The sequence below is a fragment of the Cucurbitaria berberidis genome, assembly GCF_010015615.1.
Source record: "Cucurbitaria berberidis CBS 394.84 unplaced genomic scaffold K460scaffold_4, whole genome shotgun sequence".
NCBI lineage: Eukaryota > Fungi > Ascomycota > Dothideomycetes > Pleosporales > Cucurbitariaceae > Cucurbitaria > Cucurbitaria berberidis.
In genome coordinates this window covers 2,842,031-2,865,579 of record NW_024468938.1, presented here as the reverse complement: position 1 = coordinate 2,865,579, position 23,549 = coordinate 2,842,031, and the positions used below count along the sequence as shown (strand labels likewise).

Below are 23,549 nucleotides of genomic sequence, written 5' to 3'. Positions count from 1 at the left end.
AACGATACTAACCATCGTAGACCATTCGCAGTACACGTAATACGACGCAACTTCGACCTACGATGACAGAAAAACAGAGCCACGGTGGTGTTAAGAAACGCGAAAGGAAGCGCGCGCCTATGCTGTGAGTCTCTCCCCTCTCAGTTTTGCACGGCAGCAATTTGACACTCATAGCCTCGGGTACAGAGTCCTTTACCTGCAAGTCGGGTTTGAACGACGTCGCTTCGCGGCTCACGAAGATCTGCTTTGCTCTCGCTCTCAATTCTTCAAAGAGCGTTTTCAGAAGGGTCGAAAAGACATTGAGGGGGAATGCGTTATCTGTCACGAAAATCTGAGTGATTTAGAGACAGATCTCACCTTCTGCAGCGACTGCGGGAAGAACATCCACAACAAATGCATTCGAAAGTGGAAACAGAATCAGAATACCTGCCCTATGTGCCGCACAACGTGGTCCAATAAGAAGATAACGAAGCATGAGGTCTTTCGAGAGATAGAGTCTGAGCTTTTCGAGGTGTACGTTCAGTGGCTGTACCAACAGAGTATCCCCAAGTATATGGAAGCTAAGGATGATGGCCCTGAAATTCACTGCTATCGACTTCTTGAAGCGCATATGCTTGGCGAGACCTTGCAAGACACGGACTTCCAACAGGCAATCCGGCAGGAGATCATCGAGTTCTGTCTAGCAAACCCGAAGTGTATCGATACGGATGTCATTGAACTCGTCTTTCATGATAATATTGCAGAAGATCACATACTGCGAAAACTCATATTGGAACTCTATGCGCTCTTAGGCGATCCAGACTGGCTCGTCAACACAGAGGAAGTTCCGCATCGGTTCATTGTCGACCTGGCTCAAGCCTACGTGAGAAAGAGCAAGATACTACTGTCAGCTGGTGGGGATGTCCGTAAAGTTCTGGCCGAGGCTGGTTACATTGAGCAGGATGATGCAAGCCTCGAGGACGGCGATGGAGTCGTCGGTTGATTAGCGGGCGGGGGACAGCAGTTCCTCTGGAGCATGTGCGCCATCGCTTCCCACAATCTTTGGCTTATCGCTCAGCTCTTCCGTCTATCCAGCTGTATTCGATCAGGGCTTCAATGGTACTCCATTTTCACACGTTGGCATTTCTTTTCTTTCCAGATGCAAAACACCACAAAGAAGGCACATGGCCTGAGGTGCTTCGGAGCAGATTTGAGGGAGGGTAAGAAGGATTCATTGGAATTGAGTCGGGCTGTTTACGTTAATGTCATGGCCATGTTAAGACATAGCCGTATGATTTTCGGATTTATGATCTACTTACATGAATCATAGTAAGCAGTTTTCATGGTATCGTCTGCCAGCGCATGTGTATCAACATTGTAGCAAAGATTGCATAAACTGCACTGGATCGCGCCATGAGCTTCAGCTTCGTTTGACTGTTTCAACGTGTCCCAATCGCATTTTCGTTGAGCTTAAAGAGGATTTCTAAAGCGCTTACGCCTTAGTTGAGCTATTGCTGGTTCTGTGAAAGTACTTTGAGTGCGGAGATGTTCGTTCGTTCGTTCGTTGAGCTTAAAAAGGACAATCCATATTACGAGTGTTCCACATGTCGACCGAGGCACTTAAATGCATCCAACTTGCAAGCAAACAACAAAAGAAGCATAGTATATGAAACGTTCCGGAGCACGGCTGGAGTCATAGGGTTTGAACGGGAATACAAGGTCTTGCCCTGCATCTCGCATCCAACACTAACTTGGGTTAGCGGCGGTCAGACTAATGAACTAGCCAAAGTCTAACTACAATCGTCAATGTAAACTTCATCACTCAACGAGTGTCACTCCACCGGGCCCCCTTCGACGAATTAACTCCGGAACAAAGGCTTACGCACTGCTCGAAAAAGATAGATTGCATCCCGGTTCGCGTGAGACTGGTGCGTTGCTGTAAGGCCCACCATACAGGCACCCACGTTTTGCCGACGATGCATTTACCGCCGTCTGACCATGCTGCTACGTATATGAATGTTTAGTCGCTCGCAAAAGATTTCTGTGTACTGCTTTTCTTCTCCCTCCCGCAGTCTCTTTGGACATAGCCCACGATGGCCGTCTCCAGCCCCTCCCCAGACCTAAAGTCTTCTCCACTTAAAGAACCTCACATCTCCCACCAACCAGTCACCCTACAAAACTGGTACAAAAAGATAAACTGGCTCAACACCACGCTCGTCGTTTTCATTCCCCTCTACGGCCTCTACCTTACCAGATCCACAGCCCTCATTCGGCCCACCCTCATATGGAGTATACTCTACTACTTCATGACCGCCTTCGGCATAACCGGAGGTTACCACCGCCTGTGGTCGCATAGATGTTTTTCTGCTCACCTACCACTTCGAATCTTTCTTGCGTTCACAGGCGCTGGCGCAATTCAAGGCAGCGTACGCTGGTGGAGCGCAAACCACCGCGCACATCATCGCTGGACCGATACGATGAAAGATCCCTATAGTGTGATGCGCGGCCTCATGTTCTCCCACATCGGCTGGATGGTGCTCAACAACGACCCCAAAGTCAAAGGCCGCACTGACGTGTCCGATCTCGACAGCGATCCCGTCGTCGTTTTCCAGCACAAACACTACGGTAAATGCCTGTTGTTCACAGCTTGGGTATTTCCTATGCTGGTTGCTGGCCTCGGATGGGGAGATTGGTGGGGCGGCCTTGTGTATGCGGGGATCATAAGGGCTTGTTTCGTCCAACAGGCTACGTTTTGTGTGAACTCTTTGGCGCATTGGATTGGCGAGCAGCCGTTTGATGATCGGAGGAGTCCGCGAGATCATGTGCTGACCGCGCTTGTGACCATGGGAGAAGGCTATCATAACTTCCACCACGAGTTTCCCAGCGATTACCGTAAGTTTGGCGGAAGTGCTTTGCGTAGATGGAATACTAATGAGAACGGCAGGCAACGCGATCATCTGGTACCAATACGACCCAACAAAGTGGTTGATCTGGCTCTTCTCAAAGATCCCATTCTTCCCGCAGGCCTACAATCTCAAGACCTTCCGATCAAACGAGATAGAAAAGGGTCGTCTCCAACAACAACAGAAAGCTATCGACCGCAAAAGAGTAGGGTTGGACTGGGGTGTTCCGCTCTCTCAGCTGCCGGTTATCGACTGGGACGACTTCCGCGCCCAGGCTAATGCAAATGGAGCTGCACTTGTCGCCGTCGCTGGCGTCATCCACGATGTGTCTGCATTTGTGGCAGAGCATCCTGGTGGGAAGACGTTGATTAAGAGTGCAATTGGCAAAGACGCCACTGCGCTTTTCAATGGCGGTGTGTATGAGCATTCGAACGCCGCCCACAACCTTTTATCTACGATGCGTGTAGGGATATTGCGGGGAGGACAAGAAGTTGAGGTCTGGAAGAGCGATGCGAGTCGTCTGGGCGCAAAAGATAGCAAAGGGCACATGGTGGTGGGGGCTGGTGAACAGATTACTAGGATTGGTGCGCCTGTTTCGGCGGCTGTTGCCGCGTAGAGATATGGGGGAGAAGGTAGAGGAGAAAAGTGACTTCAGCCAGAGTTTTATGAGAGTGAGAGATCCGTACCGAATAGGAATACAGCCTTGCTCGTTTGCCATGTGTAGAAAAAGAGCCCCGGATGCCTTTGCACCTGTGCACTCGACATATCCCGTTGGATACTCGAAAGCAAAACGTATAAAGGCCACTTTTGGCACGCAAAACTCCAGACTCCATCTCGCCCCACATACATGGTAATGACCCCTCCCCGACGCACTACACGTCATCCCGCGGTCTTTGATCTCTTCTTCGCCTCCTCAGCCACCGCACCGCTCGCCCTCTTCATGCCCGTACCCACCACGCCAACACTCTTTTCCTTCTTAACCTCCCCATTCACCAACCCTTCCACTATCGGCGCACTCTCCTTGCCCATAAGAATATTGACTAGCCACTGCTTTTCCTCCTGGCCTCTGCGCTCCGAGTCCAGCACCTTCTTGCGCAATTCATCCACAGGTGTTTGATCCAGCTGCCACTTGACGCGGATCTCAGGTAGAGGAGAGCGACTGGGATCCTTCGCTGGGCAAGCAGCTTCAATGCGCCGAATGACGCTCGAAGGAGGCTTTGATGTATACCCGACAATGAGTTTGAACACGAGCATGGCGAGGCCGTGGAGTTGATTAAATGCCACCTTCCTACCCGCTTCATTTTTCAACTTGGGTCGCTGGAAGGATGTATAGAAGTGCTGGCCTTGTCGAGCGAGGTTGCGCGCGCTCTGGTAGATCAGACATTCAATGAAGTTGGCTGAGTTCCAGGCCTGGTGGTCGGTATACGTGGGCCTGTCGTATTGTGATGTGGCCATGCAGTCCATCATGTCGTAAATCTTGATAGTTAGTGCGGTCATGGCGTCCTTGTCTTTTGGGGGGACGGTAACACCGGGCGTGAGGGGAAGTTGGTCGCGGAAGGAAACCCATGGATCCAAGAACGCGGGCTCTAGGATGAATGTTGAAATCTCTCTTTCGGAGGGTAATCCTAGCTTGGATGTAATATCTGCCAACTTGTAGGGCCAGTCGGTGGAGTCCGTCGAAGGTGCGGTTGATGTCATTTTTGATAGATTAGTGGTGGCTGCCATGTGTCGCAGTGGTGCCAGTACTTGTCGAGTGGGTGGAGATGTATTGTTGGAGAGGAAAGAGAGAGCCACGGGCGTTGAAGAAAAGTAGCAGTAATGTAATCACCTCAAGTATCAGTGTTTGAATGGCAGTAGATAAGAGAAGGGAGGCGGTGAGGTAATACAGCCGCTTGTGTAGCCCAATGAAAAGGCGGAGACACCTTGCTGTTGAGTCGTCCATGCAAGACCAGTGAGAGCAGCGTGCGGACGCCCGTCCAATCTAGACCTATATCGACCTCGAATAGTGGCCTAAACTCGTAGGCTAAGTAGCATATACCTAAACGCCATTCGCTATGCATAATAAGGCCTGAAGTTTGGTCATGGCAAGGTCGCTCCTCAGACAACGAAACCCTCCTCATCCTTCCTCGGGCCCAACCCTCTCTTGACACCATCCTGCAGCATCTCCCAGGTGACACCATCAATTCTCCGACCACGCGTTCCCTTCTCGCCCGCAACATCGGACAATCTCCCCATGGCAAATCTGCGCATCATCACCGTATCCTGCGCGCCCTGGAACACCCTGCCCCTACCCTCCGTCAAGAACTTCTCAATAAAGTCCTCTTCATCCTCAGTGAATGGCAAGCTGACAAGTTCCACGGCCTTCTCTTCCCGGCTATACACTTCGTCACCCGGTCCGCTCGACCAAGCATTCTTATCAAGCGTCTGCTCGATCAAGACCTCGAGAAGGGGCTTATGCTCATACTCTGGTCGCCCGTGAATCCAATAATATGTCTCGGTGATGTTACGTCCAGAGAGGTACTTTGCGAACTCGTTTCTGACTTTGTCGTTCTCCAGCGGCGGCTTCACGCAGTTGTAGTAGGCTAACGGGAGTATGTCGTCGTGGGAACTCCCCGGCCCGCCTATGCTAACCAGCTTCTCCCTGCCCTTCAGAAGGGTAAGCATGATCTCGTCGGGGAATGTCGGTATGATGCTCGGGTGTGTGAGATTGCCGACTGCGATGGCGAAGTCGAGGTGGTCGAGTGCCCATAGTCCTTCGATGAATGTCCAAAACCGCTTTTCAAGGTGTACATCGCGCGCAAAGCCTGTGGAGAGTTCGGTGGTATCGTGTTGTAGACGCGACAAGTCTTTGAGGAGGTAGAAGATTAGACAATGCTTGTTGTGTAATGTAGTATTTGAGGATATAATGCGCTGGTGGAGGTCGTGTAGTTGTTGTGGCGTTTTGGGCGGGTAGATCTTCCTTCCTGAGAGGGCATAATTAGTTGCAGCCCTACAAAAAGTCTATTTGCAGCCTACCTGGGATCTTGAGAAGCTCTATGAGCCGCTCAAAGAAGGTGCGACCGCCGAGTGCGTGTTGATTCTCTTGAATCTGCTGGACAATGCCATCGCTGTAGTTGAGGCCTTGGAATACAGCGTCGAAATCCTCTACGTCGAGCATTGTGATGATGAAATCGAGGCGAAGTTGGTCTAGTTGAAGCGGGGTGCAGTTCGCGTAAGACTGTGGTGGACGTGTTTCCGATGTCGAGGGCTTGTCGCGCCGTCATGTGTTGCGCAAGGTCAATATGCGGCTCGGGCTTTCTTTATCGAGGCTGTCTCTTAACGCCGTACTCTAAACTACAGGATCTATGTATCGTCTTAGAACTAATCTTGGATGCCTGGAGGAAGTATACAAATATAAGGGCCATATTTGGAATGAGGGACGCCAAACATATATTGTTGAGCTTGTAATATCGAGTAGTCATGTTGATACTATCTGCTATAGTACACGCGCAGGCCGTCCAAGTACGCGCTGGTATCTAATTTTTTTCAAACCCAACTAGTAGCAGCCGTTCGCTATTTGCTTTAAACGCCATTCATGCAGACATGAGTATAATCGCCATCTGTACGCCAAAAGACCGCTCTATGCAAAAAAGTAACTGAAAGTACGTGGTTGCGACTGTACAATGCACCATTTCGGTAATTGGCGATTTGGTAAACCTGTTGCTGTCGTTTATGCTCGCTCTCTTTCTCGTCGTTCATTCATATCAAGTGCCATTTTCTTGCTGAACTCGTAGCAGCTGATCATAATCGCACACGCTGGGGCAATCTTGAGACATCGAGCTGCCCAACCCTTGAATAGGCCGGGAATGCCTTGTTCGCGGTAGATGTGCATAAGGAATCGCGGCATGGTCTGATCCTCGGGTCGCGTCGATCTTGCGACATCCTTCGCGGCCTCACTCATGTGCCGTATCACTTGCTGCCGCGTCTTGCCTACGTCGAAGGGTGTCGTGACGAACGCAGCAACAGCGCCCGAGGCCGCTCCAGCAACGAAGCTGTCCACAAGTGTATCCCTGTGGTTCTCTTGGCTTCTTGAACGGCTTCGCCTTTGTATTCTTTCCTCGCCACGGCCCACACGGAACTCGCTACCGTCATTCCTTGCTTCAGCTCGTCCGCGCTGGTCTGTCAACACATCGCGTGTAGCCTCATAGCCCCACCAATAAATGGCTGAGAAGGGAACGTCTCGCCAGAGAGTCAGGGTCAGGCCTGTCCAAAGACTTAATACACCCTGTGTGGCTACCATCGATCGCAGCCCGTCCATGGTCTCGCGAAAGTGCCCCGCTGCCGTGGCTGTATGATTTGCTGCCTGCATCCTCGTTCTAAACATCTCGATTGGGCTGACGGCAATCGCGGCAAGTACTCGGGCGGTTGCTCCTGCCACGAGTGGGGTGTACGCATCGGGTATCCTCTTTCGCATGGGCGATGCTTCTGCTGTCCGTAACCAATCGTATCCAGCGAAATATATAACGTTCGCGGGGACCGCCATGACCAGAGTCGGTGACAGGCCTCTCCATAATGTACTCAGGCCCTCGTTCTGTGCAATCTTTCGCAGCCCGTCCCATGTGCTGTTGATTGTTCTTCGCTCCACATCTTCTACTGCGCACGAACCGAGATCCACGGGGTTGATGGGCGCCATGGTTGGGCCTGCTACACAGAACGGCGCTTTGTTGTTCATCCAGAAGACTTCTCTACAGCATGCTGATATACCGAGATTCGGAGGGAGGTCGCGGAATTGTGCTAGTGTTGCTCCATTGTAGGTGCGCATCTGTGACGAGGAGGTATTCGAGACAGTTTCTTGTGATTGAAGACGGACACGGACGACGTCGAGGGGAGTCACTATCGAAGTCAGTACCCAAAGCCGCTATGACGCGAAGGAAACAAGGTGGAATTGCAGGAGATGGGATGTCAAGGAAGGGCAATAGCATATGGAAACAACGGGCACACGATGATGAAAAAAATCAGACGTACCTAGTAGAGAGGTGAGAACGCTGCCCGATACGGCAGACATCATCTTCTGCGCGAGCGACACCTCGCCCATTCCCGCCTTCGCCTCTGCATCCTCTGCTCTTTGCGTGGCCGTAGCCATAGTACCGTCGATTGCGCCACAAGCCGTATTACCTCGAATCGGTACGAGGCGTGTCCGCAATATCCCAAAGGTGTGAAAGGGCACGCGTGCGCATTGTAGGTTCTAGAGTCGTGGAAGTGGTGACGGAGGCGAACTAGCGGTGATGCATGGGTGAAATAAAAGGCTCCCAGCTCTCCGGACTTAGCGTCGTCATCGGAGCCATTCGGCTTGTCGCCGGTCTAGATCTCCGCCCTTTTGACGGGTCATTATCAGATCGACGTGCCTGCCGCCCTCGTCATTGCGGTGACTCCGGACCTACAAAGTACACGTAACGGCGCTGGAGTCGAACATCTGTACATATGTATTTTTATTAGACGCTGAGCATCAGACCCAGCACCATAGCCTATCCCTCTTGAAACCCTGCGATATCGGATCTACCACATTCTCGCCCGCGTGTAACCGCTACACTAGCTAAGGTACACATCATGGACCCTAGCCACGTACCCACCAACACTGAGGCCGAGCTTGAATCTTTCCGCCAGAAATGGAGGGAGGAAGTTACTGCCAGAGCTAAAGGCAAGGCACCCGTAGCTTCGGCGTCGACAAGTAATACTGCATCCGCTAGCAAACCTCATACGGCCAAGGGTAATGCGCGGGATGCAGGACCTCACAGTCACGTTCGCCAGCGGAGCGTGAAAGATGTAGATGAGGTAGCACCCTACGTATATGACGACTTGGGCGAAAAGAAGCATGGTCGGAGGTTGGATGAAACTAGCGCTCAGGCTGTTGCCGCTTCTGCTGAGGGCATACAGCCTGGTTCTGCTTTGGAACACTACGAAAAGGCTGTAGAGAAGGAGACTCAAGGAAGCTTGGGAGACAGCGTGAACTTGTATAGAAAGGCCTTCAAGGTGAGTTGAGCTTAGTCTCATCTGAAATTTCATCTGACATGGTATAGCTTGATTCCGAAGTCCACGAAGTATACAAAGCGAAGCACTTTCCGCCTTCGTATTTCAAGAAATTTCAAGGCGCGAAGCAATCGACGCCTACCCCAGGATCAACATCATCACGAGCAGCAGAACCAACGTCACTCCCCAAACCTCAAGACCCCAACCCCTCTAATGCCTCCGTTACAGTGCCCAACACCGCCCACCACTCCCTAACCGGCCACTCCTCTGCCCTCCAATCCCTCATCGGCGAATTTTCCTCCCTCTCAATCCAAGGTGAACCGCCACCAACAGACCTTAGCCCTGCCCCACCGTGTCCTATCTCCAAGATCCCCGAGGAGATTTTGGTAGAGGTTCTGGAGCATCTTGCTGTTCAAGATGTAGCATCTTTCGTCCGTCTAGCCCAAGTTTGCAAGCGACTGGCTTATCTTGTCGTCACCGAGGACCGGGTATGGAAACGTCTCGCATTAGGGCATGAGTACGGGTTCGCGGCAATGCACTACAGTTGGTCCTGTCAGGTTGACGGGAAACCACTTGGCGTTGAAGGACAGGGCGAGCATATGCTAGGCTCCAGTGACGATATGCCATCCGACACCGACGAGTTCGAGCCTAGTCCACCGCCCCCATCGCCTACGACACTTACACAAATGCTCGTCCCAAATTCATACCCAACTTACCGCAACCTCTTCCGTCTCCGCCCCCGTATCCGCTTCAACGGCTGCTACATCAGCACTGTCAATTACTCTCGCCCAGGCCAATCGTCTCCCACAAGCGTGTCCTGGAACTCACCCATCCACATCGTAACATACTACCGCTACTTGCGCTTCCTACGCGATGGCACATGCATGTCACTACTCACGACTTCTGAACCCGCAGACGTAGTCCCCTACCTATACATGGAGCACATGCACAAATCCCACGGCGCCCTCCTTTCTGCGCCAATGAAAGACGCTCTCCTCGGACGCTGGAGACTAACAGGACCTGCTGTGCCTCGTGACGAAGACGAAGGAGAGAAAGAGGGCACGCTTCTTGTCGAGACGGCGGGTGCAACACCAAAGTACATGTACAAGATGGCCCTTAGCTTTGGCAGTGCGGGCAGAGGGGCCAAGAATAACAAGCTCGCTTGGCAGGGGTACTGGAGTTATAATCGGTTGACAGATGATTGGGGGGAGTTTGGGCTGAAGAACGATCGGCCTTTTTACTGGAGTAGGGTTAAGAGCTACGGCATGAGCTGGGATGAAGGAGGGATGAAGGAGAAGAAGTAGCGTGATCAATAGAGAAGCAGTGTCAATTGTTGAAGAACCGATCGAGGTGCATCACTGCCTTTAGCTTCCATGGCAAAGCATCAAAGTGCCCGCTTAACTTCCCCAACTTGACAGCATGTGCTACTTCGTGATTCTTTATTGCATTATCGTGGGCGTGGACACCTAATGCGGTGCTATAATAGCGACCTAGTGCCGTTACTCTGCTTCACACTTTCCCTACACTACCTTTACCGCCTAGGCATACCCCTACCGCGTCCCCGACCTCCCATCGCCCGTTGGGCGGCACCTGGTGGTAGCGGCCTGTTCGGGGCTTGCGGTTGCTGTGACTCCTGGTTCTCTGCAAATTCATTAGCCACTCTGTTGTTATAATACGAAACGCGGGATGGAGGTCTTACTTATGGTCTCGTCAACGCTCAAGATCAAGCAAGCAGCCTCTGTCGCCGCCTGCAGAGCGTTAACCTTGACTAGGCTGGGTTCCCAAACAAACTTCTCCATGTTGTTCGCAATGCTCTCCGTCGTGAAGTCCACGCCCGCCCAGATGTTACCCTTCTTGTGCTCCACACGCAGCCGGTTGAGGATGTCCGTTGCATCGACACCAGCGTTGTCACAGAGTTGCCTTGGGATGACCTCCAAAGCCTTTGCGAACGCCTTGATGATGGGTTGCTGTTTATGCGGGATGTTCTCATCGGCGTAGTTGTGGAGGTAGGATGAGATCTCCATCTCGACGGCACCACCTCCAGCAACGATATTGTTGTTCTTGATCGCGCGCTTGACGATCATGATAGCGTCGTGTAAGCTGCGCTCAACCTCAGCGATGAACTGCTCTGCGCCACCACGGAGAACCAGAGTACAGGTCCTTGCCTCTGGGCAACCCTCAAAGAAGTTGAACCGCTCGCCGCCAATTTGTCGCTCGTCGAAAGACTCGCAACTTCCGAGATGTTTGGACTGGATATCGGAGCAGGTGGACTGGAGGCTAGCGCCTGTTGCTCTGCACACACGGTCGAGGTCGTCTGCTGCTACTCGTCCAGCGCAGAAGATGTCTCGGTCGGCGAAGTACTGTGTTGCGAGATCGCCAATGGGGAGCTTGCTTAAGACGACCTTTGCGCCCGTTTTGTACAGCGCCTCCATCTTGTTGTAAATGATCTGCCATTCCGCATCCACGATCGCCTGGTATTCTGAAACCTGCTCTACTCGTACTTCCGCGTTGTCCTTTTCGCTCTTAAGCTCGAGTTCGACATTTAGGCACACAATCTTCGGCTGTTTGAATGATTTCGGCTGTTGTTCGAAGCCGGCGTAGGAAAACGTCTTCTTGAATGCAACACCGTTGACAAAGAGCGAGTCTTGTAATGCACCACCGGTGATCTTCTTCACACCAATGAGCCTCTCGTTTAGCTCATCCTGATCCAGCGAGAGAACGGCGTCTACCACCATCTTGGTGAAGAAGTCGGAGTTCCTGGAAATCAGCTTGCTGCTCATGGCAGTCGCGGCAAGCTTCTGGAGCGTATCCCGCTGATTTCCCTCTGCTGTGTCCACGGCGATGTCCATGATCTTGTTGACGGCAAGATGCGAAGCTCTCCGCAGGCCCTTGATGATAGTCTGGCTGCTGACACCCTGCTCTACAAATTCCTTGATCTCCTTCAATATCTCTCCTGCTAAGACAACGACGGAGGTGGTTCCATCGCCCACTTCGGCGTCTTGCGATCGTGCGATATCGGTGAGGATGCGGGCGGCGGGGTGAACGATGTCGAGGAGCTAATTATAGTCAGAAATCAGGTCTTTTTGGTAAACCAGAGGCTTGGCTACCTTCATCACAGTTGCTCCATCGTTTGTGATCGTCTGCCTTCCGCTCTCGTCGACCATAAGAAGATCACCGCCATACGGGCCGAGAGTTCCTTTGATAGTTGACTGTACCGCAAGACAGGCGTTGATGTTTGATATGACTTGTCCCCGACCCTGAGACTGGTCGGTACCTGCGAAATTTAGCCTATAGATATGTAACATGCGCTTCAAGGCACCTACCCTCCCGCAGCACGACAATAGTCGGTGTCTGGCCGCCGAACGACATGGTGTCTGAACGGAGAAGTAAAGATTCCGGAAGTAGAAGAACGAAAAGCTTGACAGAGTCAGTCGAAGCTTGGGAAAGTAGTCTATGGGGGTATTGGTCGAACTATACACAGCTGTATGTTGTCCCCCGCAGACGCGTCCCATGAATTTTCCAGGCACGACCCGCGCCAAGACTTGCAGCCGGCTCGACATTTCTCCGGTGGAAGTCGCGACCAACCTCGCAACCTTCCGTCAACCTTCTAACGTCCTTCCATGCGTTGTGCTACCTTCTCCAGCCACCAAGAGCTTCCCTACTCTCATGACCTTGCTGCTGGCTCACATATCTTGTCATTTACCGTCTCGCCAGTGACGTTATAGCGCAATACATGTGCTCGTGACCCCTCTTCGTGTTCGAATAAGACACTCAAATACGATCTAGGCTTACATAGAGCTTCTTGTCGCCTTTGTGCAATCATAGTCATTCGTTTTAGTCGCCTTGGGTCTTTATATCATGCCAGCCAAGACGTCCGCCAAGAAGGTCAGTCTCCCTGGCGGCACATGTTCTCCGGTATTCTGAAACCTATTCTGACCGTGTAACAGATGGCACCAACACCCAAGACAACGTACGATATTTGCTTACGAAGACTGGACCATTCTTCAAAAGAGTCGGTGGATAAACAAATTTCAATACCCGAGACCATCACAGCTTTGGACAACTACCCACCGTTACTCCGCATACCGTCCGAAATCCGGAGAGAGATCTTCAGATACGTCTTACCATCATCCAACAAGCGATTTCTGCTCTATACCGACTGCGACTCAACTGTCATCAGTAAAAAGTGGAACCGTAAATGCCGACCGCATCCCGATAAGCATCTAAAGCTTGACATCCTCCGAACGAATCGCCTAATCTATCATGAGTGTCTTTCAGTCATGTACTCAGAGAATCTGTTTCACTTCTACGCGTTCAATTATCTACCTGTACTAGACTTCATCCGCCACCTAAGTCCAGAAGCTAAAAACTTGGTGCGCAAAGTCCGGCTCACACCTCTGACGGATGATCAGAGTGATCCACCCGCATCGCACGACGTCTTCTGCACCGTTATCCACGACTCATTGCCTGGATTGAGCGAGCTACAGGCCGATCCAGTTGTCTTCTTCTAGTATCTCGTTGTTAAGCAGGGCGTTTGGGAACACAGCGGGGCGCTCAGCATAGACTTCATTTGGCGAGCATCGAAAATAACACATTCCATGACTGACGGTTTCGTTAGTTCTTTCCTTCTTTCCTTCTGGCTCTTAAGACAATGAAATCGTACAAGGATACAACTCGCTACCCTGAGAATCGTGACTCGCCCATTCTCACGCAGCCAAACACGAACTGATTCATTCTCTAGGCCACGACCCCTGCATAATTATTAATATAGATAGCATCCTACGAACGTACCACCCCCGTAAAGGAGCATATTGTTCTAGTCATTTCGTCGCTCCATCAGCGGCACGCTAGCGTTATTTTCAACGCCTTCATGTAATCACGAGGATTTACTATGCGTTATGACGTGCAGCAACTTCTACCAAGCACCATATATGCATCAACGCCAAGGCTCTATCTTTACCTAAAAATATGCGATGGCAACGAATAGTCTAGTGAGATTTCTATCACTAGAACAGCCGAGTGAGCTGGGATAGCTTGTGACCACAATCATACATGGCTATCGTCTTAAATTTGGCTGCTAAGTTAAAGTTCAGCTCTGGTACACATGCTCGAAGCTATATTCGCGGCTGCGAACGCTATCTAAAAGATGACGGATCGCTCAAAGCGCCAAGACGGCCCTTAAAAGGCTTTTTCTAGAACCTGAACAGTGTTTCAGACGGGCTTCGCATCTGTACCAAAATAACGTTGAGAGGGAGCAGATTCCAGAGGAAAGTGTGCCGCCAAAGTATGCACTGTGACATATACGTAGACCTCAGAGCACTTTGGCAAAAAGGGTATGAGTGCGAATGCTTTCAGCTCTACGAAACAGGTTTTTGTTACTAGATCTACACACCGAAATTGGAAATAGGTGCCCTCTTGCGGTCGCCAAGCAAGCAGAGGGTGCTTACTCATGGAAGACTAGAGATTCGGGCATAAGTGCTGTGTGTCGTGATTGGTGGACTTTAGCGAAAGCAAGATAACATCGCTGATTTCTACGACGCCACATCGTGGTGATGCTCAGAAATTTTCTTTTCCCTTATCTTTGAGGAGCAGTGTTGATTGTCTACTATGTGGTATCTTACCTGCTGTGCGTATTGTGGGGATATCTGATTCACTGTCGATATGCCATTGTGGTGAGTATTTCTGCGGGTAGAGTAGTAAGGCTGTACGCTAGAAGATTGGACAGCGTACTAGATGCAGCTGTCAGATAGTGCGTCTGCAGTTTCTGCAAATTGCCATGCCCGGTGCTACTATTTACGGCCCGATAATAGCATATGTAAATACCATACCCTGCCGTAGGGCATATGGATTTCAAGTCATCAACGTCTTCTTTTACTCATCATAATATCTCCACTATGTTTCCACAACTATCAGGTGCCTCTCCTTGGCAGCACGACGGTGCGCACTTCAGCTGGAGGATCCTCTTCTCCGCATTACTCATCCTGCCCGGCCCCATTTCTGGGGCAGAAACATACTCCGATGCATCTTGTAACGCCGTTACGTCGACGATGATGTCGTGCGCCCGTCGCTGGGACGCCATTCGGACTGAATGCACCAAGACAGTCAATACAAACACTGTTTGGCCCGGCCCATGCGAATGCTCGTATTATGCGAATGATCTTCCCTGCTTCGACGAGCAGGCCCCCTGTGCAGATCAAGTATGGACCCAAGTACCGCAGTGGTTCCGAGACGGAGTCACGAGCTGCTTGATGAAGAATGAGAACTACACGATAAGAGCACAGCTCGGAACTGTAGACAATCCGTTCTTGATGACTGGGGTTGCTGGAAATGCCACTCGAGTGTCGGTAGCGACTGCGCGTGGAGCAAGTAGTACCCAGACTGCCCAAACTGGTGGAACCGTTCCTATACCTACGGCTAGCTCTACGAGCACTACGGACCTTGATCGCTCATCAAAAAGTGCAGCAGCATCCACGAGCGGCCTGTCTACTGGCGCCAAAGCCGGTATTGGAGTTGGAATCAGTGTCGGCGTTCTGATAGTAGTTGCTATTGTAGTGTTGATTCTTAAGAGAAGACGAGCGCAAACTTCTAGGAAGGTTGGTGGAGACGAGTCTAGGGGTGCAGAGCTGCCCGATGAAGATGCGAAGATCCACGAAATTGAAGTTGCAGCTTACTCGAAGCACGAGCTGGCTGGACACCAAGGCCAGAGGAACTGGGCGGAATTTCGAGGGAAGAAATAGATGGAAATCCAAGGAGTGAAGTAGCTGGAATCGCAAGGCACGAGGCAGATGGAATCCCGAGAAGTGAGGTAGATGGAAAATCGGCACAAAGGTTTGAGCTGGAATAGCTACTACCAACCGACGAGATGAAAGTAACAATTTCGAAAATGACAATTCACCAAGTGTTCCAAGCTCTACAAACGAGTGGGTCGTGCCACAGCTTGTGCGTGTTCTGGACTTTCCTATCTCGAAAGGTGTTAGTCTCACTGGCCTTCAATGTTATTCAGGATATCGTATTAAGCATGAATTGTTGCAGATGTGGCAAAGTAAAGAGTTATTTACCGCCTATTCTAAACCAAATAATGCCCTGTCTATCCGCTGCCTGGGGCAATGATGCAGTTTTGTGTCTATCATCCTCCACCACAACGTCTTACTCATTCTCCCTAACGTCAATGACGGTCGACTTGAACTTCCTGGCGGAAACCTTGCGCTTGAACAAGATGTCAAGCTCACGGTAAGAGCGATCCTTGAGTTCAGGGAGGCCGAAGTAGGCCGAAACGAAGCAGATGCAAGCGGTACCTCCCCAGACGTATCCGCACTTGCCTGCAAAATTCCATCCAGTTGGGTTGAGCATCTGCGAGGCTAGGTAGATCATAGGGATCTCTGCGACGTAGTAGGCGGCACGACCAACACCCGTGCTCAAAGCGCGAAGACGGACTGAAGACGTCTCGGCAATGATGGAGTACGAGATCGGACCCATGGCACCGGCAAACACGAATGAGATCATCACACCCAGACAGGCCTGGGCGTAGTTGGTCGCTACACTCTGTGGGATGGAGGCACAAATGCCAAGTAGGAAGAGCAGAGTGACGTTAACAGCTGTACCCCAGAGGTAGATGGTGCGACGACCGAACCAACCGCTAAGGGGCCATGCGAGCGTATTGGCAACCAATTGAAGACACGAATTGATCAAGTTGAGCTTGAAGGAGAAGTCGGTTGACATTCCAGCCTCTAAGAAGTGTCAGTTATTTATCCTCGAAGCTTGATGATGGGCAGCTACTTACGCTCGAAGAAGAAGGTTGCCTGGTTGGCAATCAGGTTACCAGCAAAGTTCTGTGACGCGTAGATCAAGCAGGTAATGAGTGTTCGCCTCAGATCTGTGCCCTTGAATAGGTCAAGAAGGGTAGGTTCACCGCCCAAATGAGCTTCAATCTCAACGGTTCGTTGTATCATGGAAAGCGTCGCCTCGGCACTCGCTTGGGTTCCGTTTTTGCGACCGAGGCGCTTGATGGAGCGAAGGGCTTGATCGTTGCGTCCACGGCGAATGAGCCACCATGGAGATTCCGGAGCGAAGAAGATGAGGACCATAAGCGGGACCTGAACTAGTTAGCTTTTGTTGATTAAACCCCGGGAGGAGGTACTCACGGGGAAGACCCATTGCAAGGCAAGAGGGCCTCGCCAAGCCCACTCATCGGTTCGCTTATTGAAGCCATAGGTGGCGGCGGCGACGATGATGCTACCGATAGACCAGGACATTTGAAGAGTAGCTGTGCAGGCACCACGGAGAACGAGAGGCACCACCTCACTGGCGTAGGCGGGGGAGTTTGCAATGAACAGGCCCCATGGGATACCTTCAAACGCTTGCCCGATGACAAGGACTTCGAGTGAGTCGGCCTAAGTGGATGCTATCAGATTGATGGCACTCAATACTGAGGCGAGGTTACTCACAAAGAAGGAGATGAAAATTGTGGCGTTCATAAGAACTAGAGCCAAGAGGGTGGTCCAGCGGTAACCAAGACGGTTGGTGATGGGCCCAGCCAGAAAGACACCGACAAAGGCGCCACATTGTCCAGCTTGGAAGAGCGAACTCTGCCACTTGGTGGGGATGACATAGCCGGATCCTTCGACGAAGACGCCGTACCTATTCTTGAAAGCGGAAAGCGCGACAAAGTTACCGTTCAAAAACATGTCGAAGGATTCCATGACCTGTTGAGTATTAGCTATCGGTTCTGCGCCAGTGCAAAATGCTCATTGAGCGCTAGGACTTACAATGGTAAAGCAGAAGATGAATGCCCAAAAGCAAGCCATAGGATGATCCTTGACCGCCTCCCACAGGCCCATCTCATGCTCGCGGGTCTCGGCGTTCTCAGCGTCGGTCATGAACTCCTTGTCGCCCAAGACCTCGGAGTGTTCCATCTTCTGCTTCTCGACTCCATGATCAAGGCTGTCGACGGCGTGGGTCGCATTACGCTTTGGCTCAACAGTGCCAGACGTCATGTTTGGTGAGCGTGCAAGTGTCTGTACCACGGCGAAGGCAAAAGAAGCAATGCGATGCAACAGCCAAGTAGACGAGGTGGTCCTTGGATTGCTTAAATACTTAAATACTCACAAGATTGTCGGAGGCGGCCTCGGTGTGGGACCAAACAAGCCTAGTCAAGCCCATGGGGCCCCGCACAAGCTTTTCGGCGTTTCTTGTCCCCATGCCGATGCCTCATTGGTGGGACATCCCTGTCGCGCCCAGTCGCACGCTTTAGTCCCAGGTGAAACAATTCCTGGCCCTGCTATTGATGCAAAAACACGGCCGGGGCTAGGGCCAGCGTTGCGTATAATGCTCCTTTGGGAGATCTTGCCGTGAGAAACTCCTTGAGGCAATCTTGCCGTACAGTCTTCCCCTGTCAATTTGCTAGTCAGGCACAGTAGTACACCAACTTGGGTTACTGAGGCTCCGCCGCCCCCCGAGTCCCTCCCCTCCCCCCGGATTGTTATTCGAAAAGAGCGCAAGCCGTTTAGAGGCGTGCCACGCGATTCACGCATTTTCGAGGGATTTCACTCTCACTGCTCTTCTAACATTATTAGGGCCTCAGATTCAGTATGCACGTGAATGTGGAATTTGGTATAGGGCTGGTGTGCTGCGTCTAGTTTCTATCTCACACCTCCGGATTCTAAATTGGTCGCTGAGCCTGTCAGTGAACACTGGGACGGATAACGAGGAGGTCAAGGTAAAGATGACGTTGAAGTCGGACTTGATTCGGCGATACTCCAAGTAATGAAAAATAACGTCAACGTGGTTCCGGTCTGTAATAATTAGTGAACCGTACTGCAGTCCGTGCTTCCTTCCGCGGAACAAGCAGACGCAGCTGTGTTGGTTGCCCACGACGATAAGAAGAAGGTAGAACTGAGTTTCTGGACGTATATTGTGCGCGCTGAAGTCGCCAATAGAAGCTTTACAGGACGGAAGTGGCTTCGCTTCGTACGCCCTGCATGACGACACTAGGCTGACTTCTCACTGCAACACAAAACGTTCGACCCATGTCAGGGTACAAGACAACGACATCCCTTCCATCAAGCCTTCCATTTCCGTCTTACCCCGAGTGTTATGTTTGAGATTCTCGCGATATCAAGTCTGTAGACTATAACTCCTAACTCTTGCGCCACCCGTTGTCCTGCTAGGAACATTGCTCGGGCAGCCACCTATCAGCGTGATGACTATGTCAGTGCAATGTATCTCTGAGATCTCACTATTGCCCGGGAAAATTCACTACGGCTTGTCATTATTATAATCGCGAATGGGAACATCTCTAGGCTGATTATTTCGTGGAGCATATGGACTTGCGGGCACCGGGGTGGCCAATAGAGGGTGATGTTCGCAAACTTCTACAATCTTTCTTTTGCCAACTCTTTTATCAAAAATTGAGGCAGTGTAGATATAAACGAAGTTACATTTCTAGAGGGGCTTTTCACTCGGCAGGACTGTAGCTGCCTGCTTGGCTGGTTAGTCAGCAGCCAATCTTCCAGGCAGCGATACACAGAAAGTGGCTACGTCGCGTCTTCAAGGTGCAGATATTTTTGTTTCTAATCCTATCCAGTATCTCAAGTAAAACAAAAGATGAGGAGTAGACTAATTTACCGTACCCTCCTATGTTTTAGCCTAGCCTTCGCGCCCGCGTGGCATGTTGGCCTAGCTCAAGTGGCGTTTGGATCAAATACGCTGATCTTGTTGACTTGAACTTTCTGGACCTGGATCACCTTGGAGACACGCCAAGGCAGTTTAATCAAACTGCCGAAGACGAGTTTTGTACAAAGCTTAAGATGATTGGTCCTGAGTGGTGGAATCTGCCCGCTAATTTTGAAGAGAGGAAGGGCTGGGGCAAAGAGCAGTTTACGTGTGATATGCTAGAGAATTGCTTTTAGCCGGCTATCAAAACACCTTACCTTATCGCATGGCTAGAAGATAAGAAAGTAGCGTGCTATGTCTCTATTGTAGGAGCCAATGAGAACGGCAAAGCATCGCTTCTCAGGTACTACAATGCAAAAGACATGGGAGAGCGCTGTCACACGATAAGAAGCTTGGATAGCAAATTGTGTCGCTGCAAATGGGAATGTCCAGATCTCAAGAATATAGATTGGAGCTTTCGAGACCCGGAACCCAACGGTTGCATTGATTATTTTTGATCAATAGCATTCTCCCCAGGCCAAATCATCGCATATCCGTGCTGGAATCCCATACACAGGCGCATCAAGCCCTGAAACAAGCGGAAAGCTATATTATAGTATAACAAAGTCTCGCTCAACTTCTGCATTTGCCTTACCTTCAGCTCCATGTCTTATCGTAAGCTTCTCAATTGCATCGGCAGTCATCATACCATTAAGATAGCATGACCCAATGAAGAAAAAGCAAGATACGTCATCCTCCTTCTCTCTCAATACACAAGGCACAGGGCAGCCGTAAAAGACGCAGATCAAATCACCAACGCTCGTCTCTGCCGGTGCCATTCCCATCCCTCCGTCATCTGTTACGAAAATCGAGCGTTCGTTTATAACTCCAACCACTTCTTCACGCCAATTGCGATAAGTTTGGTCCTCTTCTCTTCTCCTATGCATTTGAAGCTCATCCGGCACACTGCCCCACTTGGGAATCTCCCGCCAGATTGACGCCGGTTTCCACATCATATGCTCTAGTGCTGCATCGATGCTTTGGTGGAGCGGATGTGCTGCAGGAGAAGAGAATCTTCCGCGATATATAGGGGTTTGAGCTCTTGGCTTCAACTCATCCCACTTTCGACAGAGTCCATTTCGTTGCAAAAGCCTTTCAACTGAAATTTTGACTGGAGAACTCAATGTGTATATGCGTGCAACATATATACCTTTTACTTTCAAACTCGAAAACGTGGACCCACTCCCACCATGTTGCAGGATGTCGACTGCCTGAGTCCTTGCTACACCGCCAGACTCGTAGAACTGAGTTTCATTGATCTTGTATGGGCTATGAAGAATGTCATGATCTCGGCCAAATTCAGGTGTTTCGATCATCGCTCTCCCAGTATACGGCCAAACTGGGGTAGCTTTAGAGTTAAAGTCCCACTGAGGTACCCATGTTGGCAGCCCGGACGAAAGCAGACTGTCCGACGAATGAGAGACGGCACACAAGAACCCGATACCGTGGCGAGAGAGATATGTAGCGAATTTCAGAAACACTTGCTCCCGAGTGAGAGTGTAGTCTGGAAACAGTTTCTCATTTGCTGCATCCCGGAGCATCGGGAGCAGTGCATATAACTTGTCTCTCGGGTCTGTTGCACCACACCGGCGAGCTTGGGTTAACAGGTTAAACAGGTCTCGGGAAGAGTAACTCGAGCGATCCTTTATGGTCGTGACAGGCGGCCAGTTTCGAATGTCTTGACGGCCCAAGCGGTGCCACCATCGATATAGCTGCACGCTTGACCAATTTACTTCGTGCCGCCCGCAAATCATCAGACGTGGGTAAGAAATATCAGCCACGTGAGAAGCGGGGCTGTAGCGCTAATCGATGACTTGCAGCGGACTCCCTCTCCTAATCGGACCCTGCATATGCATTGTTTATAAGGGGTCTAACCTAGGAAAACTTACATTCTTATCGCGCATTTCGTTCTTCTTCCTGTAAATAGTCTTCCCGCAATTTACAAGCTGCTTAGGCTTAATCAGTCTTTGAAGAGAAGAATTTCAATTAATTCCCTCCGCTAAAATACTTGAAAGTCACCGGTCTTTCGAAAACTCCTAGGGACGGACATGCGATTAAGATCACGATCGTTGCGAATGGCCTAAGAACATGTTAAAAACGAGTTCAGAATGAGTAGAGCTCAGGAAAGTATTTTCCTCAGTCTCCGCAGATGATGAGTGGATCACGTTCTGTTACAGTCCAGTTTCGGGATTCGCATGCCTTGGCGAGTGAATTGTAGATAGGATCTAAGCAAACAAGGTCCTTTCAAGAGCTAGCATCGGACTTGGTCAGACCTGTTGAAGTTTACAGGTCGCTTACGCAGCCCTTCCTAGCCATCGTCATAGGAAGGATAGTTTCCTCGAATCGTCCTGTCTTGGGTAAAGTAGAGTTAGACATCGCCGAGGTCATAACTAGATACAATACTCTAAATAAAAGGCTCTTCTACACTTATATATTAATACTATATCGGGCTGCCACATGATGGCTCATTACCTAAGTAGAACATCATGGAGGCTATACCTAATACGGCAGTAGCGGCCTCTTTCAATCTTATGAGTCTTTACTATAGTTCCCTTGCTTTTCAAGTGCGGCGATGATATTTGAGTTTTTCACTTCTTAAAACTCTATTTTAGGAGTTATATTTCAACCCTACACTAGCAGTGCGATTCTTCCTAGGATCTAACCACTTCTTTGGCCCGCGCGTTCTACTGCTAAGCTGATGATAAACATATCGCTTCCGGATGCATCTTTGACATGAGGCTAAGCAATATAGTGACCTATCCTTGCTGAATTTATGCTATGAATGGAACAGAGAACACAAACCAAGACTTGATGCCAAATACGATAGGAATTGATTATACTTTCGCTATCGAGTCGAGCTTCGCCAGAACCGTCTGTAAGCTAGCAAGAACAGCAGGTTTCAAGTCTGGGTGGACGTCAAATCCATGGTCTGCAGACTCCACGCCTTCCAAGTGCACAGTAACTCCGTTCTTTTCCAGGACTTGTTTCAGATGTTGGCTCTGCTCATAAGCAACGAAGTGGTCATCGATGCCATGTAGTAACACTGTTGGAGGATACGTCTTGGGTAGTCCCACAGCGACCGGGAAGAGCACCTTCTGATCCTCTGGTATAGCTTGGATGCCTTTCGATTCGATTTCCGCAGCGAGGCCCTTGGACCTTGTTAAGTAATCTGGGAAGAGGGCGTCTTGCAACAAGGTGGCAATATACCCCATCCTCGTATCGCTAGGGTCGAAGACAAACGGACTCCCGGTCAGCACTTCTCCCGACTTGGCAGCCTCTGAGAGCTTCTCAATGATAGCTGTATTGTCAGAAGGCTCTCCCATCAATGGCGTTCCCTTGGTGATGAAACGTTTGGACGTAAAGTCTGAGATGCCGTAGATTGACAGTACCGCAAGAGGTGGATTTGGTTTCGAAGATAACACCGCAGCTGCGGTCACTGCCAAATAACCACCGGCACTCGATCCCGCTAGGATCACCTTGGTGCTAACATTCTCAACCACCCAAGCATATGCCGCGAGAACATCACTCAGAGCATCGAGACCAGTAGCTTCTGGAAGGAGTCGATAGTCAGGCGTGACATATGTCCAGCCACGAGCAGCGCAGGCTTTGATAAGCCATTCGGGCTCAAATGTGGTACGGTCTCCAGCGACCTGTAAATTATAATCTCAGTATAGAAACACCGCGAAGAGAATAGCGATGAATTACCAAAAATCCTCCGTGGAGATGAATCACGGCAGTTGATGGCCCGGCAGAGGAGGATGGTGCTGTGACATCTAACTTCAGCTGAAGCCGACCGGTTTCTTTGTAAACCGCGGTTTTCTTGTGCGCAGAGACCGACGACATCGTAACAGAACAATTAGACGAGAATGTGAGAATCTACGGGTAGAGATGCACAATGCAGTATTTTGAGTGGCGGGGCATGACCAAGACCAAGCTTTGGGCTCCAGGCTT

The 23,549-nt window shown here is 50.6% G+C and overlaps 12 protein-coding genes across 12 annotated transcripts; 5 read left to right on the top strand and 7 right to left on the bottom strand.

Annotated features, from left to right (window-relative positions):
* Positions 1-175: 175 nt before the first annotated feature.
* On the top strand, positions 176-982 carry K460DRAFT_291217 (uncharacterized protein; the record flags this gene model as incomplete). The annotated part of the gene is made up of 1 exon (XM_040929261.1): positions 176-982. A coding segment is annotated over one exon (807 nt), but the record flags the coding sequence as incomplete, so codon positions are not given.
* A 1,090-nt stretch (positions 983-2,072) lies between these two features.
* K460DRAFT_290827 (uncharacterized protein) lies at positions 2,073-3,498 on the top strand (the record flags this gene model as incomplete). Its single annotated transcript, XM_040929236.1, has 2 exons — positions 2,073-2,871; positions 2,924-3,498. The coding sequence occupies 2 exons, from the start codon at positions 2,073-2,075 to the stop codon at positions 3,496-3,498; spliced, it is 1,374 nt and encodes a 457-aa protein (XP_040786264.1).
* Positions 3,499-3,630: 132 nt separating this feature from the next.
* K460DRAFT_149781 (uncharacterized protein) lies at positions 3,631-4,793 on the bottom strand. The gene has a single exon (XM_040926806.1). It carries the CDS (start codon positions 4,605-4,607, stop codon positions 3,762-3,764), a length of 846 nt encoding a protein of 281 aa, XP_040786263.1. The 5' UTR covers positions 4,608-4,793; the 3' UTR covers positions 3,631-3,761.
* Positions 4,794-4,979: 186 nt separating this feature from the next.
* Positions 4,980-6,039, bottom strand: K460DRAFT_287842 (uncharacterized protein; the record flags this gene model as incomplete). Its single annotated transcript, XM_040929001.1, has 2 exons — positions 4,980-5,845; positions 5,898-6,039. 2 exons carry the CDS (start codon positions 6,037-6,039, stop codon positions 4,980-4,982), a joined length of 1,008 nt encoding a protein of 335 aa, XP_040786262.1.
* Positions 6,040-6,189: 150 nt separating this feature from the next.
* K460DRAFT_368558 (mitochondrial carrier) lies at positions 6,190-8,100 on the bottom strand. The gene is made up of 2 exons (XM_040933801.1): positions 7,887-8,100; positions 6,190-7,754 (listed from the first exon to the last, which is right to left on the bottom strand). The coding sequence occupies exons 1-2, from the start codon at positions 8,002-8,004 to the stop codon at positions 6,592-6,594; spliced, it is 1,281 nt and encodes a 426-aa protein (XP_040786261.1). The 5' UTR covers positions 8,005-8,100; the 3' UTR covers positions 6,190-6,591.
* Positions 8,101-8,468: 368 nt separating this feature from the next.
* Positions 8,469-10,192, top strand: K460DRAFT_290989 (uncharacterized protein; the record flags this gene model as incomplete). Its single annotated transcript, XM_040929248.1, has 2 exons — positions 8,469-8,891; positions 8,939-10,192. 2 exons carry the CDS (start codon positions 8,469-8,471, stop codon positions 10,190-10,192), a joined length of 1,677 nt encoding a protein of 558 aa, XP_040786260.1.
* Positions 10,193-10,419: 227 nt separating this feature from the next.
* On the bottom strand, positions 10,420-12,257 carry K460DRAFT_408025 (t-complex protein-like protein 1; the record flags this gene model as incomplete). Its single annotated transcript, XM_040937127.1, has 4 exons — positions 10,420-10,529; positions 10,588-11,944; positions 11,996-12,162; positions 12,212-12,257. The coding sequence occupies 4 exons, from the start codon at positions 12,255-12,257 to the stop codon at positions 10,420-10,422; spliced, it is 1,680 nt and encodes a 559-aa protein (XP_040786259.1).
* Positions 12,258-12,492: 235 nt separating this feature from the next.
* K460DRAFT_316325 (uncharacterized protein) lies at positions 12,493-13,399 on the top strand (the record flags this gene model as incomplete). Its single annotated transcript, XM_040930338.1, has 2 exons — positions 12,493-12,773; positions 12,836-13,399. The coding sequence occupies exons 1-2, from the start codon at positions 12,747-12,749 to the stop codon at positions 13,397-13,399; spliced, it is 591 nt and encodes a 196-aa protein (XP_040786258.1). The 5' UTR covers positions 12,493-12,746.
* A 1,325-nt stretch (positions 13,400-14,724) lies between these two features.
* On the top strand, positions 14,725-15,819 carry K460DRAFT_368554 (uncharacterized protein). The gene has a single exon (XM_040933800.1). It carries the CDS (start codon positions 14,783-14,785, stop codon positions 15,623-15,625), a length of 843 nt encoding a protein of 280 aa, XP_040786257.1. The 5' UTR covers positions 14,725-14,782; the 3' UTR covers positions 15,626-15,819.
* Positions 15,820-15,922: 103 nt separating this feature from the next.
* K460DRAFT_316323 (general substrate transporter) lies at positions 15,923-17,935 on the bottom strand. Its single transcript, XM_040930337.1, has 5 exons — positions 17,654-17,935; positions 17,333-17,590; positions 17,030-17,278; positions 16,669-16,981; positions 15,923-16,615 (listed from the first exon to the last, which is right to left on the bottom strand). Exons 1-5 carry the CDS (start codon positions 17,879-17,881, stop codon positions 16,035-16,037), a joined length of 1,629 nt encoding a protein of 542 aa, XP_040786256.1. The 5' UTR covers positions 17,882-17,935; the 3' UTR covers positions 15,923-16,034.
* A 2,169-nt stretch (positions 17,936-20,104) lies between these two features.
* On the bottom strand, positions 20,105-20,445 carry K460DRAFT_149709 (uncharacterized protein). The gene has a single exon (XM_040926805.1). It carries the CDS (start codon positions 20,381-20,383, stop codon positions 20,150-20,152), a length of 234 nt encoding a protein of 77 aa, XP_040786255.1. The 5' UTR covers positions 20,384-20,445; the 3' UTR covers positions 20,105-20,149.
* A 1,758-nt stretch (positions 20,446-22,203) lies between these two features.
* Positions 22,204-23,479, bottom strand: K460DRAFT_342130 (alpha/beta-hydrolase). The gene is made up of 2 exons (XM_040931179.1): positions 23,304-23,479; positions 22,204-23,248 (listed from the first exon to the last, which is right to left on the bottom strand). The coding sequence occupies exons 1-2, from the start codon at positions 23,439-23,441 to the stop codon at positions 22,433-22,435; spliced, it is 954 nt and encodes a 317-aa protein (XP_040786254.1). The 5' UTR covers positions 23,442-23,479; the 3' UTR covers positions 22,204-22,432.
* Positions 23,480-23,549: the final 70 nt, after the last annotated feature.